At 43.2% G+C, this 17,281-nt stretch overlaps 1 protein-coding gene across 3 annotated transcripts in view; it reads right to left on the bottom strand.

The window, feature by feature from the left end:
* TMEM273 (transmembrane protein 273) overlaps positions 1-17,281 on the bottom strand; it is a 58,715-nt gene that overhangs the window by 4,799 nt on the left and 36,635 nt on the right. For 2 of the 3 annotated variants that reach the window (XM_072806341.1, XM_072806340.1), the window contains one exon: positions 15,668-16,864. In XM_072806341.1, coding sequence (XP_072662442.1) covers positions 16,840-16,864 — 25 coding nt within the window. In that variant the 3' untranslated portion in view covers positions 15,668-16,839. Of the gene's footprint in view, positions 1-15,667; positions 16,865-17,281 lie in introns of those variants that run through there. The other variant, XR_012020963.1, reaches the window with a different exon arrangement.

Below are 17,281 nucleotides of genomic sequence, written 5' to 3'. Positions count from 1 at the left end.
GCCCCTATTAGAATAAGAACAGAGCTCAATGCCCTTGAAAGCCCCATATCAAAATGTAAACAGAACTTGAGAAATTCCTCCAGCCCTTCTGGAGGTCCCCTAGACCAGCCTATAAAAACTAAGCTGAAACCCACCTCGGGGTCCAAGTCCCTGCTCCGCTGTGTTGGGTGCACTTGGACCCAAGCTCGAGCTTGTAAATAAACCCTCGCGTGTTTGCATCGGTGTCGGCTCCTCGGTGGCTTCTCAGATTCGCAATCTTGGGCACAACACAGTCCTCCAGAGAAAAGTGTCTCTTCTGTGAGACGATACAGTTGCTTAAAGATGGTGAAGGTGTCCTGGGAGAGGCCAGTCACTGTTCCTTCCACAACACACCACCCAAAGCCCTATAGCTGATCCTAGGCCCTCCAGGAATGATTTCTGGCCAGGCCAAGTGAGGCTGCAAGCAATTTCCCCAGAAAGGAACCTGAGTATAAGATTTAGGGGCCTGAATATGAGGCCACACGGGTCCACTGCCAGCTGTACTCCATCAGGGCAGTGAGACTGGCTCCAGCCTCTCTCCACCTTAGGGTGGGGTGCTTGTATTTTCCCTCTTCTTGTCCTTCCTTGATTAGATTTATTTCTAAATATTTTATTATTTTTGATGCTATGTAAATGTGGAGGCCGAGAAAATTAAGGCCATTCCACTTTAAGTTCAGCATTAGCACAAGTACAGCCATCCCAGGCCCCTGTGAAGAAGAGCTGACGTTTACATTACTTCAGTTACAGGAAGAAAACAGCTTACAGCTTAACCTCCTAGAAAACCCCATATTAGAAGGAGAACAGAGCTCAATGCCCTTGAAAGCCCCATATCAGAACGTAAACAGAACTTGAGAAATTCCTCCAGCCCTTCTGGAGGTCCCCGAGACCAGCCCTTAAAACTAATAAGCTGGAACCCTCCTCGGGGTCCAAGTCCCTGCTCCGCTGTGTCGGGTGCACTTGGACCCAAGCTCGAGTTTGTAAATCAGCCCTCGTGTGTTTGCATCGGTGTCGCCTTCTCGGTGGTTTCTCGGATTCGCAATCTTGGGTACAACAGTAAATGTAACTGTTTTCTTAATATCTTTTTCACAGTAAACCTTAGGTTTTTGTTGTTTTTTTTTTTTTTTAAGATTTTATTTATTTATTCATAGAGACAGAGAGAGAGAAAGAGAGGCAGAGGGAGAAGCAGGCTCCATGCACGGAGCCCGACGCGGGACTCGATCCCAGGACTCCAGGATCACGCCCTGGGCTGAAGGTGGCGCTAAACTGCTGAGCCACCTGGGCTGCCCTGTTCCTTATTCTTGTACAGAAGTACAATGTTGTGCCCAAGATTGCGAATCCGAGAAACCACCAAGGAGCCGACACCGATGCAAACACACGAGGGTTGATTTACAAACTCAAGCTTGGGTCCAAGTGCACCCGACACAGCGGAGCAGGGACTTGGACCCCGAGGTGGGTTCCAGCTTATTAGTTTTAAGGGCTGGTTTCTGGGACCTCCAGAAGGGCTGGAGGAATTTCTCAAGTTCTGTTTACGTTCTGATATGGGGCTTTCAAGGGCATTGAGCTCTGTTCTTATTCTAATAGGGGCTTCCTGCCCTTGGCTTGGGCTCTGTTTTTATTCTAATATGGGGCTTTCTAGGACGTTAAGCTGTAAGCTGTTTTTTTCCCCTGTAACTGGAGTAACAGTAAACTTCAGCTCTTATTCCCAGGGGCCTGGGATGGCCGTACTTGTGCTAACACTGAACTTAAAGTGGAATGGCCTTAATTTTCTCGGCCTCCATAACAACAGTTTGAATTCAACTTTGCTGATTTTTATTCATACTAAAGGTTTTTTGTGAACTCTTCAGGATTTTCTATACATAAGATCATGATCTGCAAGTACAGTCTGACTTCTTCCCTTTCAATCTGGATACCTTTTATTTCTTTCTATTTCCAGATCACCCTGGCAAGAAGTTTCGTCTATACTGAATCAAAGTGCTGAAAGCCAGCATCCTTGTCTTGTTCCTTATCTTCAGGGAAAGCTGTCAGCCTTTCACCATGGAGAATGTTGCTAGCTGTGGGCTTTTATAAATGGCCTTTCTCATGTTGGAAAAGTTCCCTTTGAATTCTAGTTTCTTGAGTGCTTTTATTATGAAAGGATGTTGACTTTTGACTAATGCTTTTTCTGCATCAATTGACGTGATTATGTGGGGTGTTTTCCCTCCATTCTATTAATGTGGTGTATCAAAATTCTTGACTTTCAAAATATTGAACCACATTTTGCATCCCCAGGATCCCATCTAGCTTTGCTCACATAGGGAGGTCCAGTTCTAACGGCCCCCACTTGCTCCATATGATCATCATGCTCAGGTTGATGAAATGGGAGGAGCACACATGGTCAGGGGGGCAGAACTGGGCTCCAGCACACCTGCAGTGCTTGAGGAATGAACAGAGGGTGGCTGGAACCGTGCACCTTGCGTCTGACCCCCATCACCTGAATGAGCCAGCACCAGGGGCACTGTGAGCATCCACTCCTGGGGAGGAGAGAGAAGCCCTGCCAGGGTCAGGAGGTCAGCTTCACTTGGTTCACTTCACGAGGGAAAGATAACTCTCCTCAGAAGCCATCTCAAGTCCCCCCTGGCTTTCAGAAATTCAACAACTCTGATAAAGATCGAAGAGGAGGCTATATGAATTATATTTAGAGGAGAAGACTATAAGCATCTGCATTTAAGTTTTGCTTTATAGTTTTAAAACAATTCCCCAAAACTTGGAGATAACCCAGCAAGTGTATTATCATTTCACTGGACACAACACCTAATAGGCTATTTGCATAGCACGGATTCATAGGCAGTGGTACATCATAGATGCTGAGATATCACTGTATAGGCCAAATTTTTTTTTTTTATTGTTTACCTGCCTTAGTAAAAGAGGTATGAAGGCTCATATCTGAACCATAAAGTTATACACAAATGCAAATTGGCTTATTAGAAAATTCCAGGTCACAAACATTAGTAATGTGATAAGGAGCAGGCGCACTGTAGTACTCAACACCCAGCTCACAACAAATTAAATTGATCACGATAAAGCCCAACTAAGATAATTAAAAGGCAAGAATAGCAGCAATTGAAAATTGATCTCTCAAGACCTCACTGATGAGGTTCTGGAAACAAAGCATGCTTCCCCCAAATTGCCAGCTTTCTTTCTGCACAAGACACATGCAGAAGGAGCTTGGCTTCACTGCGTGAGAGCCAGATAATGTCTTCGCAGGATCCCAATTTTAGTCCTTGCAAAACCTAACTAATACTGGACAATTTTCATATAGAAATGCCAAAACCAAAATAATTTATATTGCCAATATGTAGCCATCAGTCAAATGTAAAAGATGAAGTCGGCATAACCATGCATTACTCCTGCATAAAGTTGGAAAAGTGACTTGCATTTTCAACAAGTTCACAGACCAGATGGGCAACCAATGGTGGGCCAAGGCCACCTAGTTATGGCTACTGATAGCTAATGGCTAAATCTTTCAAGAACTTTTTGCAAGCGAGTTGTTAAACACACTTCTTATCGAAATTAAACTCGTATAAACTTATATCTAAATAAATTATATTAAACACAAAAGTAATAAATACTTAAAACTCATCAATTCCTAATTATTTTACTAAATTTTATGCCACATTTGCAGCTTGCAAAAGGGCTTGGAGGAAGTATTGACACAGTGGTAATTAGCATAGGGTAAAATCAAGGCCTCTCCTACCCCACCCCTTGTTGATCATACCACTGGGAGCCTCTGCAGACAACTGGTGGAACCCATAGTTCTGGCTGTGAAGACAAACCCACTAAGCAACTTTCCCCCCAGTCACTCTAACTTTCCAGAAGTTTCCACAGTACAGGCTATATCTTTAATTAACTAATTAAGTAATTATTTATTGAAATATAGTTGACATAAAATATATTAGTTTCAGGTGTACAACATATCGATTGAATAGTTATATACATTATACAATGCTCACCATAAGAGATGTAGTTACTGTCTGCCACCATACAAATATTACAATTTACTGACTATATTCCCTATGCTGTATTTTTTCATCCATGTAACTTATTTATTTTATAACTAGAAGTGTACTTCTTAATCCCTTTGACCTATTTTTGCCATCCCGACTCCCTCCTCTCTGGAAACCTCCAGTTTGTTCTCTGGTTTAATGCAATATCGTTTACAATAGTGTCGATGTGAAAGGAACCTAAGCATCCATTGATGGGTAAAGAAGATGTGGTATATATATGCAGTGGAATACTACCCAGCCATAAAAAAGAGATCTTGCTGTTTAAGATGGACAACATGGATAGACCTAGAAGGTATTATGCTAGCTGAAATAAAGTCAGACAGAGAAAGATAAATACTATTATTTCATTTTATGTATAATCTAAAAACAAACTAATTAAAACCAGAAATAGACTCATATATATTTAGGTTGTATCTTAATCCCTCAGGAGAGTGCTCAGGACCCTCCCACCTGCACATGGATCACAATTTAGAAAGGACATTCCCATTCATCATTTTATGATTCTCACAGCAACCCAGGAATGGGGAAAAGAGTATTCGTTCCCCTCTAATAGATGAGGAACCCAAGCCTCAGAGGAGTAAGGGGGAGTTTTCTGGGTTTACACAACCTGTGGAATATGAACCGAGCTTTCTCCACTAGATTACCTAGGTGAGAACATTTTATTTAGAAAAGGAGGAGGAGGGTAGCCGGGTGGCTAAGCGGTTTAGCGCCGCCCTCAGTCCAGGGCCTGATCCTGGAGACCTGGGATCGAGTCCCACATCAGGCTCCCTGCATGGAGCCTGCTTCTCCCTCTGCTCTCTCTCTCTGTATCTCTCATGAATCAATAAATAAAATATTTTAAAAAACAATAAAAGGAGGAAGAGGAGGAGGAGGAAAAATAAATACATACATACAAGGTAGACTGGTGGAAAAATGAAACAAATTTTCTGGCAATACATAGCAACAACTCGAAGCTTGTGATACCATCTGTCTTGGAAACCCCCACTTTTAGATATTTATCCTTATGGAGGGGTGTGCCCAAATGTTGCTAGCTGGCTTTTAGTGCAGGTCATTTATACTCATAAACCCCAAAGGGACCCATGTCTCAATCAAGATTTTTGGGCTCAACTGATTGGTTTACATCAGCCTCACCTGGGAATATGTTAGAAATACAAATTCTCGGGCTCCAATCAACTGTGGGCTGGCAATCTGTGTGTAAATAAGTCCCCCCTGTGATTGATTTGGGTGCCTAATAAATTCAGAGGACCCCCTGGGTTAAATAAACTATGGGACAACTAAACGAAGAAATACAATGCCATTTATGAAGGAAGCAGAATAATATGTTCACAATAAAGTGAAAACATATGCCATATAATACTAGTTATGTAAAACACAGTCTATGTATATCTACATGTCACACACATGTAAAGTCTGGAATGACACATGCCAAAATGTGAGCAGCATTTATCTTTGAAAAGGAGGTTCCCCTATCCTCTTATTTTCTAATTTCTGTGCCATAAACACATAAGAAAACAAGCAATCAATTACTTCTAGGTTGATTTGAATACTAATGAAATAAAAATAAAATACAGGCTCACAAGCAAGATTTTGCAAGCCCCATGCCTCCTACCATCCATCCCTAGGATACTCCACACCAGGGCCAGTGGGTCCAACCCAGGGCTTGGGGACAGTACCAGCTCCCCGGGTCAGAGGCAGCATTTGGCTAAAATGCAGCAAACAGGGCTGGGATGAAGAGCAAAACCCTGCCCCTGTCTGCACAGGGTTAAAATAAACTGGCCAGAGAGCAGCCCCGTGGGAAAGACATGACATTTGTTTGTAAGGAAACATAAACAGGGGACAAATGAAGACAGAAATTCGGCTCAGTGAGAGCCTGATCAAAGCCAGCTGGGCCAGCCGGCTCGGCTGCTAGAAGGAAGAGCGCCTGCAGGGTGGGAGGCTCCCTGGGCCAGTCTGGGGGCAGGGAGGGGGCGCCTCTTGCTATGGCGGATGCCCAAGGGAGTAGGGCCTGGAACACAAACTCAGCCAGGCCACGTTGGGTGTGATGGGCTTCAGGCGCTGGGCTTCAGGCGCTTTGAGACCTCAATTAGCCCTTCTAGTTGTCCAGAGGAGACTGTCCACCCAGATCTTTGTCTTCTCAGGTCTCAAGGTCATAGAACAGAAAAGAGTCAGCATCTATTGCCAACTGTGTGCCAGGCACAGAGCAGGGAGTTTCATTTTGTCATTTAATCTTTATGGTGGTCCTGGAGGAGACACCACCACCACCACCCAGCCCCCACCCTGCTTTCATTTTCCACGTCTAACTTGCCCAAGGTCAAATAGCTGCTAAGCAGCTGAGCAGACATCTGAACTAGGCCCACATCCATCTGCAGAGCACAGGCTTTCCCCATCATGGCAAGCCGGGCTGTCATCAGTGCCCCCCTACAGAGTCCTCCCAGGGCCCTCCCCAGGTCCCTCCCTGCCCCTCTGGACACCGGCCACAGCCCACAGTTCTTCCCCTTACTGCCATCCACCACTCCTCTGAACACATAAGCCCCTCACAAAGCTGGTGTGAGCCTTGGGCTTGGCATTATTTCTACCCCATAAGGGTTAAGGCAATTTTGCAATGCTTATTTAAAATTGTGACAGGCAAACGCTAAGCACATATTATAAATCATCATTAATTTAAAGAGACATTTCCCATTGGGAGACAAAAGAGCCTTACAGATCTCATGAACAACAGCTGAGGCTTAGAAGTTACAATACAATGAAGTTTTCTCTCTTGGCCTTGGCCTCAGCCTAAAATACGACCTTTGGTAATTTGCCCTCATTGTTTTAAAAGCATAGACCCAGGCTCCCCACTCAGAATCAGTGAGGCAGAAGGAGGGGTCACCTTCAAGCCCCAGATGGGGTCTGAGAGCGGGACCAGCAACCCCGCGGGTTCCAGGTGTGAGCCACCTCTGGCATAGCCCTGGAATCGTGTCTGTCCCTCCTCTCCTCCCTCATCATCCCTTCCCTCATCCAGGTGAGTCATTACCATTCCCATGTAGGAAGCCACTGAAAGGGGGTGATCTTAGCCCACCTGAAGGCACCTTGTGCCCATCCTGGCTAGCATCCATCTTCCTTTTTTTTCCTTCCTTTTTAAATTCAAGTATAATTAATATATAGTGTTACATTAGTTTCCAGGGTACAATATAACGAGTTGACACCTCTATACATTCCTCCGTGCTCATCAAGATTAGAGTGTTCTTAATTCCCTTTATCAGCATCACCCCATCATCATTCCTTATAGGGACAGCAGAGGCTGAGGCTTTTCATGGCAAAACTTCTGAAATTTTGTTTTTAGACATTGTTTCCTCTCTAAAAAGTTTCATTCGTGGAAAATCTCTCTATTCTGGAGCAGATCCCCTTCTTGCTGTCCTGCTCTTCCCCCCACCCCCTCTCTGGGGAAGTGGAGTCTGCTCCCTCAGCCTGGACTTGTTGCAAGGGGAGGCTCTCCCACAATTCAGGTGCACAAAACCCTCCGTGTGGCCCTCAGTGACTTTGCTCATTCTTTCAGGAGTAGGCCAGATCCATGGGAAGAACTGAGAGTGTCTGCCATCACTCCTAGAGTTTCCCATACTGATTTAAGACCCATCCCGTATCAGTTCCTCCAACTACTGGGAGTAACAGGCATCTCTCAGCTAGCTACTCCTAAGCCAGAGAAGAGGATGAGTAAGTATCACCTTGACTTCCTACTTGTTCTGCCTCTCCTGATACCCACAGGTCCCTCTGAGCCTGACTCATGCCCATGTCTGCAGCTGCCTTCACAGCATCCCCACCTTCTACCTCACCCAGGCCCGGGCCTGTCCTGATCTTGTTTCTATCATATCATTGTCCTTCCTGTTACAGCCATCTCATAGCTCATTCTGTCTCCTTCTGGGCCTAGGGACTCTCTTGGCCAGGATCACCTGAGGACACCACCTCAAGTTGGCAAAAGCACTTTATATCTCTCTCACTCTCTACAATGGCAGCCTGGCATTGGAGGCAAAACTTGGACAAAATGATGAGAGAAGAAGGTGCTTCCATTCCAACATCAGGGTCAATCACCCAGAGATAACACTATTATATGTAAAACTATTACTCTGGCCATTTTCATGCTGGTCATCCCATAGACACACTATGATTTTAGGAGTAAAATTTCTATCTGCCCTAGAAAAACTCTGTGCCAGAAGAATATATACAAAAAAAAAATTCATTATGTGTGATTTATAGGAATAAAAACTTAGAAATTGCATACATTAGAAAACAGAGTAGAACACTGGAAATAAATTTAATCAATAAAAAAATAGCAAAATACTTAAAAGGCAAAAAGCATTGGTGAACCTGTGGGGAAAGGATAGTGCTTGTATACTGTCAGTGGGAGTAAAACAATTTTTACTTTCAATCCCCCCCATGGTAACTAACCTATTCAGTTTTCCAACTTCTTTTCGAGCCAAGTATAGTCATTTAAATTGTGTGGGAAAACTGTCCATATTATCTAGATGTTCAAATTTAATACACTTATTCTATAAAAGTATTCTTTGTTGTAGTCTTTTATTATTATCAATGTCTGTAGGTCAATAACAATAAATATCTTAAGCACCTATTCTCTGCCCAGCATTGTTCTAAATTCTGGGAATGAAGCAGTGAAGAAGACAGACAAAACCCGTGGACACAAAGATAAGAGTATAATATAATGTAAACAAGGTGGCAAATGCTGTGATGAAAAATAAAGCATGGTACCTGGAGAGACAGCTATAGAAGTGCTCTCTAGGAAATGTGTAGGCAGAGCTCTGAAGAGAGAGAACCATTTGAGTATCTTTCAGGCAGTAGAAATGGCAAGTACAAGGAGGCTAGATAGGGCATTTTTTAATTCTTGAAATTCCACGTGACTCTGTTTCAGTGCTACCATTTAATAACTAAGGATTCCTCTCTGTTCACCTATCTATTCATTTTTTCAAAAAAAATTTTTTTTTAGATATCCTTGACTGCACATTTCAACCTCAGTATTATCACAAATCCATTTCTTTTTTTTCCACCTTTTTAAAAGTTTTAATTCTAGTATAATTAACATAGAGTAATATTAGTTTCAGGTGTACAATAGAGTGATTCAACACCAGTGCTCATCAGGACAAGTGCACTCCTTAATCCCCATCATCTATTTTACCCATTCCCTTCACCTGTCTCCCTTTGGGTAACTATCAGTTTATTCTCTAGAGTTAACGATCTGTTTCTTGGTTTCTCTCTCTCTCTCTCTCTCTCTCTCTCGCATCTGCTCATTTATTTTGTATCACAGATCCACATCTACTGTCTTCTTGTCTTAACTAAAAGTCAGGAGCTCCTGCTTCTTTGAAAATTTGGTATTGTTCTATGGAATAATGGACATGGGGGAGATTCTGGGTTCTGTTATCTTCCTCTGAAAAGTGTTGGTTTTTAGTCATTCTAATTGTGCCTTTTTTTAGATTCTGTTTTTCTATTTAGCATCCACTAATTACAGAGCCAAACTAACAGCCACAATTGCATATTCCTCCCCTGAAATCCAGCTTCTGTGAGAAAAGAACATCATATTATAAACATTCCAGCTAACCTGGAGTTCATTTTCTTCTTTAGCTAACTCTTACACACCAAGCTAATATTTCTCCTGCCCTAAATCAATCCAGGGCCAGAGACCACACCTATAGCCCAGAGCCCATCAACATCATTCAAACTAGCCAATCCTGAGCTGTTTTCCCTGTCTTGCTTCTCCTGTGGAAAACATTATAAAGGCTCTGGGCCATGTTTTCACCTCCCTTCTACCTTCAGACCAAATTGGTGTTCCCTGCTGTGGCCCCACATGGCATGGGATTTACATTCCTCCTTTTCTTCGGAAGAGTAAACAATAAATTTCATCTTCAATGGCACTGAACTCTTTGTGTTGCCACTTACCTTTATAAATTAAGACCTGGGAACAAATGGTTAGTCTGCCAAATTAAATTACTGCAAATTACCATGATTCTGTGGAATTTGGGTTCTGGGGTTTGTTGAGTGGGCCCATTTTGGTTCTGCCTCTAGTCCTGGTTTCCATGGAAAGCTAGATATGTTTACCAAGTGTATAAGGTAGAGTCCTCCAGAGAACTATACCAAGGTTTTGTGTGTGTGTGTGTGTGTGTGTGTGTGTGTGTGTATGTATACATGTATATAAAGAGTTTTATTTTTTTGTAATCGACTCATACAATTATGGAGGTCGGTGAGTCCTAATCTTCAGGGTGGGCTGGCAGCCAATGTTGCAGTTCAGAACTAAAGGCTGTCTGCTGGCAAAGTGCCCTCTTGCTCAGAAAATAATCTTTTGCTCCATTTAGGCTTCCAACTGATTAGATGAGGCCCACCCACATCATGGAGAGTAATCTGCTTTTTTCAAAGTCCATCCATTTAAATGTTAATCTCATCCAAAAACACCCTCACTGGGGATCCCTGGGTGGCTCAGCGGTTTGGCGCCTGCCTTTGGCCCAGGGCGCAATCCTGGAGTCCTGGGATTGAGTCCCACGTCGGGCTCCCAGCATGGAGCCTGCTTCTCCCTCCTCCTGTGTCTCTGCCTCCCTCTCTCTCTATGTCTATCATAAATAAATAAATAAATAAATAAATAAATAAATAAATAAATAAATAAATAACAAAACAAAAAAAACCCAAAAACACCCTCACTGAAACATCCAGAATAACGTTTGTCCATACACCCAGACACTGTGGCCCGGCCAAGTGAACACATCAAATGAGCCATCATACCACACCCATCTGATTTGGCAGGATTTGAACTTCAAACTGCCTCTCAACTGCAGGGCAACTGCTGAAATCTCTTCTTAGTTCCTTTGAAACTTCCCACTGTTGTTACCCATCGAGCCCCTTTGAATTTCACTGTGTGCGTGCCCAGTTCAGAAGCTAGTCAAGAATTTAAGGGGAATTCTAAAGCAGATTTTGGGTATCCCCCTCTAAGAATGCTTTCTTTCTAGAGTTGTTTCCCAAAACTTCTAGCCACTATGATTTCTATGACCCCAACCCTCTGTCTTCCAGGCCTAATGAGATAGCCACTCTCTACTTAAACACTCTGTGTACAATGTAAACTGGATGTGTCTTCAAGGGTAGAGCCAAATAAATGTGAACTCACCCACTTCTCTTCTTTCAAGAGTCAATTGCTCTCTAGCTTATGCCTGCCTTGAGTGGCTCATCAGTACCTCAAATAGTTGTCTTACTGTATTTTGTACTAAATTTATCATTGCTATTGGTAGGAGAGTTAGAATGATACACTACTCTATCATACCCAGCTTCAGAATCCCTTAAGAGTTGTTTTTCAAAGTATTTTAAGATTTCCAAGCTTAGAAATATTTTTGTACTAGCATTTAAAATTTGGGATCCCTAGGTGGCGCAGCGGTTTGGCGCCTGCCTTTGGCCTAGGGCGCGATCCTGGAGACCCGGGATCGAGTCCCACATCGGGCTCCCGGTGCATGGAGCCTGCTTCTCCCTCTGCCTGTGTCTCTGCCTCTCTCTCTCTCTCTCAATCTCTGTGACTATCATAAATAAATAAAAATTAAAAAAATAAAATAAAATTTTTGAAAATATGTCACTGGGGTCATTAAATGTAAAATGCATAATTTCAATCCTTGGTGATTTGAACTTAGACCAAGTTCTGCCAGAGGTGTTTTTTTTTTTTTTTTTTTTTTTTTTTTTTTTTCTGCCAGAGGTGTTAAGAGTCATTAACCCAACCCAACTCCCTCCAGAAGGCTGATGGAAGGAGAGGTGGGTCAGCTACAGTAGCAGCAGGTAGTACCTTCTGGATGATGTGGTTGAGGCCACACAATATCTCCCCTTGGAGTGAGTCTACTGGTGACAGAGAGCAGAGCCCTTGCTGCCTGCCATAAATGCCCCATCTGAACATGTTAGGGGTAATCCTTAGACATCCTTTTAATTCCTTTTTGGTCAGCAGTTGTGCTTGACTCACAATTTGCTGCCAGTGCGTAAGAACCACCTTCTGATTTAAACTCAGGAATGGGGACAGCCCCAGTGGCTCAGCAGTTTAGTGTTGCCTTCAGCCCAGGGCAGGATCCCAGAGACCTAGGATCAAGTCCCATGTCAGGCTTCCTGCATGGAGCCTGCTTCTCCCTGTGCCTGTGTCTCTGCCTCTCTATCTTTTTCTCTGTCTCTCATGAATAAATAAATAAAATCTTTAAATAAAATAAAATAAACTCAGGAATGGACAAAAAAATTCAAACCACAATGTATGGCTTCTTTATGGGTCTTTGTTTTTGATAGGAAAAATAATGGGCAGCTCTGAACAGCATTTCTGGAGAGCTCAGGCCACAATACTAAGGGTTCCTGCTTGTCCACAGAACGAGCAAAGGTGGGCTCATCCTTTCTTGGGTATGGGAGGACAGTGGAGTCAGATCTACACTTGCCCCAAACAGGAGCCCAAGTATTCTCATGGTCTCTACTGCTGGTCTAACATGCAGAATGGTTATGAGATGCTAAACTGAGCAGCCCCATACTAACCAGAAACACCAGCTTTGTTTTATTTTAAAAAGAAAAGTTTTCCTTTTTACTGAACCTACCAGTTTAAGGTTAAGTGAGATTTTTTAAAAAGATTTTATTTATTTATTCATGAGAAACAGAAAGGCAGAGACGCAGGCAGAGGGAAAAGCAGGCTCCACGAAAGGAGCCTGACATGGGACTTGATCTCGGGGTCCCCAGGATCAGCCCTGGGCCGAAGGTGGCACTAAACCGCTGAGCCGGGGCAGCCCCAGTGGCTCAGCGGTTTAGCGCCTGCCTTCGGCCCAGGGCCTGATCCTGGAGACCCAGGATCGAGTCCCATGTCGGGCTCCCGGTGCATGGAGCCTGCTTCTCCCTCTGCCTATGTCTCTGCCTCTCTCTCTCTCTGTGTGACTATCATGAATAAATTAAAAAAAAAAAAAACAAAAACTGTCAAGGAAAATCTGAGAGGTCATCACGACCAAGATAAGCCTAAGGGAGCACAATAACTAAATGTCATGTGGCATCCTGGATGGGGTCCTAGTACAGAAAAGGGATATTAGGTAAAAACTAAGAAAAAAAAAACTAAGAAAATACAAATAAAGGACTTTAGGTAGTGGTGTAATCGAATTGGCTCATTAATTGTGACAAATAAACCATACTAATGTAAGATATTTATTAATATCTAAGGAAGCTGGGTGTGGGGCATAGGTGAACTCTCTGAAATCCCCTCACAACTTTAAGGACAATCTAAAACTGTTCTAAAATAAAACTTGATTCAAATATATACATAAAGAAATGAACGTCTAAAAATGAAAACTTCCCTAATCTCACCTTCTCTGAATTTTATAATGAGTAAAATGTGACCAAATGTGTTTGCTGAGTGCAGACTACATGTCAGTGTTCTAAGAGCTTTACATATGTTACTTCATTTAGTGATGACAAAGAGCCTATTAGGTAAGTACAACTATTAGCCCATTTTTACAGATGGGGAAACCGAGGCATAGCAAAGTTAAACAGTTTGTCCAATTCACAAAGCAACATTTGGCTACAGAGCCTACAAACTCTATCATGTACCTAAACTGCACAGAGAGAGGATCACAAATGATGAGAAAATCGTAAGTCAGTGGAAACTCCAGTACCATGAACACTAAGATGCAAGAGATGCTGATAAGTGAGGCTGGAATGTAGGAGGCCTGAGCAACTGCCCCACTCTCTGTGTAGAGATGTACCACTCACTTGTCATCCAGTGATAACGTACATGTGAAAAATCCTATCCTTTGATGGATGATTAATTTATCTGACAAGTCTGAGATGATGACAAATGACTCAGAGGGAAAAGAACCAGTCAACAGAATGGGCCCTGAGCACAGCCCAGACCTGGCCCCTTTTAGACGTCATGTCACAGGCACCACCCCCTTTGCTTTATCTTCAGGCTCTGCTCCTCTCAACCCCCTTTGACTGAGCAACCCCATGCACACTCTATCTCACAGAAAGAAGCCTAGGACTCCTCCAGGCTTACCCTCCCCTACTTTCCCCCCAGGATCCCAGAGCATATTCTGGAGCAATCTCCAACACATGTGTTTTTAATCCCAGTACCCAAGCATAAACACTTGCAAGCATGTGGGGTTCACTCTCCCTAAATGTATCCCACCCTTTGGTGCCCTAATGCTTGACACAGGAGACCAAAGACCAGCTGCAGAGCCTTCCCGAGGCTAGCACTCTCCGGGTCCTCCACATTCTACTCAAAGGCACCAAACTTTAGGAGCGATGCTGAGTCACATTCTCCTTCTTGATCAAATCTACCCACCAGTAATTCTTGACATCTTCGCCTCCAATCCCCAACCCAACACATCCACCCTCTGCATCCTTGCTGCCAGCACCCTAGCCCAAGCCACACTTACCTCTTACTTGGACTGGGGCGAGGATACCAAGCAGCGCTCTTGGGACCCCAGAGTGATATTGACATGACTTATTTGAAATCACAATAACTCTCATATTTTAATCTCCATCTGCTGTCTATTCTCAGCTATTTCCACACTTGGATGATGAAAAGGCATATCATTTATCAACTTATTCAAATCCCCACTTATTTCTTAAAATTCTATGATATGTATACCTTAAAACACACATAAAAGAATATATAGACATATATGCATTTGCTTTTTATGTATTGATTTTAATTTATAGGTTCAATGTAAATATATTTTACTTTTATAGACATAGAAATTGATGCTCATTTTTTATTTGTTGATCTTGCCAGATATACCTCTCCCATCTGACCTTCTCCCCCTGTGGGTACCAAGTCCTGGAGGTAGAAACCACAGATATGCCCATGGACCCTGGCTGGCTGCCACTGGCTGCTGCCTGCCCCATCCATGTAGGGATGGCTCTTCCTTCAAGTGTTTGAGGATCATTGGTCCCTCTGCTGCCCCACCGGGCTGGGTGTTTGGCCTGCCAAGTTGGGCTGTTCAGGACCTGCATGTGTTCCAGGGGCCCCAGGGCCTACTAGGCTGGGAAGACAGGAGCTTCTCTAACCCTCGGCCTCTGCTACTATACTCCCAAACCACTGGGCGAGGCAGTCAGAATGGCCCTCACTCATGACACTGCATTTACACATACAGTGACCTCTTGTGGCTGTCTCCAAACACTTCCAAGTGCTCTTGCCTATTGCAACTTCCACCCCCAAGAACTGCTACCAGGGAGAATATCTGTAGAGGGGCATCAGAGAGCTTCCAGTTGGACTTCCACAGAAGGAAGCCACTGAGCTTGAATCTGGGGTGGAAGTCAAAGGGACCCATTATATGCCATCTCCCAGGGCATGTCAGACTTTATAACCCAAGGAGAGAACATTGGCTTCAGCATATTTCTTTGTTCTTCACCCAGGAAACTCTGTGTGAGGCTAAAACAAAACCTAAAACAGAACCCAGGAACAGTGCTAGGAAAATGTATTGTGATGTGGGATGGAGGAGAGGACTCCATGGTTTTGTTGTATCTATAGAAAATGATTACTGAGAATCCTGAGGCATTCACCTTCAGTTTGTATGTGCCTTTGCCATTCAGAAACCAGAAGTCTTAATTAAAATGCTGCTAAAAGAAGCAAATCAATTAACAGATACCTTACAAGATGGTTTATTCTATCTTACACACAGAAAATTGCTTATGAGTATCATGTTACCGCTTTAGGTTATCAGCTAACAAAGGCTTCTAATGAACTACGTTGTTATCAAGTCAGATAAAAGACACCCTGGGAATCCAGGCAAATTATTATAACACAGCACTTTGTTTTGAAATATTGCTCATCTTTCATCACACACAAGGAGAATAACCCAATCCAAAAAGAACCAGCCCACACAATCACCTGAATTTCTGTTTAATTGGAAAGGCAAAGAGTATTCCATAATGCAGCCCCAGAAATACAGGGTTAATAGTATAGGGGAGAGAAATCTTAACAGGGTCTGTGCCACACAGCCTTAAGTTGATGACAATAATAAAAAAGATGGGGGTTTCCTAAGCCTCTGCCAGTCATGTCCTCCACACGAAAGCCATTCACATTTGTACCAATAACCATAATACTATGGTAAAAATATAACAGTAATCCTTTACATTTGTGTAGATCCCTACCTTTGGCACATCATTGGCTTTTTCAATTAATCCTTCATTGGTTCCATCATTTGCAGAGCTGCAAGCCATTCTGTGGCCACTGAGACCCTTCCTCTCCCGCCCAGCCCTCCATTTCTTCCTGTGGGAAGTTAGTCTTTCATTCATAAGCCTGGAAACTATCCCATAGTCTTCATGTCTCAAGAATCCTGAATATTCGCAGGGGAATTCTTATGGCAACAGAGAAGGTGAGGCCATCAGTTCTAGAAAATGATGCTTACCTGTTGATAGACAATAGTGTTAAGGAGGTTGTGTCTTGACTTTCATCTCCATTCCATGAGCCATTTGCTATGGGTTCCATTGATATGGATACAATGCTACCATAGAATCATAAACAGCTCCACTCTAGAGGACCAGGATAGACTGTGGATTTATTGGCTTCCATCCTTTCTTACTGCAGGATAAAGTGCTTGTGCCTCCATCTATGTAGTCAGCTTCTTGTGGAAGAGAATTGATATTTTCCTTTAGGACAGAAACACTGTAGACTTCATTCCATATATTACTTGCTCTGAGCATTGAGCTCCACATGAAGGTCCATCTTTGGAAGTTCAAATTCATGACATCCCTGAGGCTGAAACTGTGGGAAATTGTCCCAGACTGCCCAACCTCTCCTGAAGAGGTCACTTATTTAGAGCTCAATCACTTCTGCATCTCTGGAAAGGAAGAGAACCATCAGGAAGACCTAAAGACAGAGTGATTATGCTCTAACTAATCATGGCATATCCTTATAGGCTTAATAGTGAGCAGCACACACTATTTAGTAGGTATGAAAGAATTCATTAGCTTATTTCAGCAAGGTGAGACATTTCCCCATGCAGTATAGAAAGTGTGTGAAGGCCAGTGGCTTCTAGGTTAAAGGGAGAGTTTTTCAGATAGAGCCCAACTGAGAGGTTCTTTTCTGCTTGCCAATCTCAAGCCACAAAACTTCACCCACCCCCGTGGCCAAAAGGGGAGTTTAACCTCAAGGTTAAAAGGCACACCAGCAGGAAAATGCCACTTTATGTACTTGAAGAGATTGCACCCATCTAAGAAGATGCTACAGGTAACAAGGTAGATGGACCTTTGCAAAG

Source organism: Canis lupus, chromosome 29, assembly GCF_048164855.1.
Source record: "Canis lupus baileyi chromosome 29, mCanLup2.hap1, whole genome shotgun sequence".
Taxonomy (NCBI): Eukaryota; Metazoa; Chordata; class Mammalia; order Carnivora; family Canidae; genus Canis; species Canis lupus.
The sequence above is the reverse complement of the archived record's forward strand: the minus strand, read 5'-3'. Positions and strand labels throughout refer to the sequence as shown.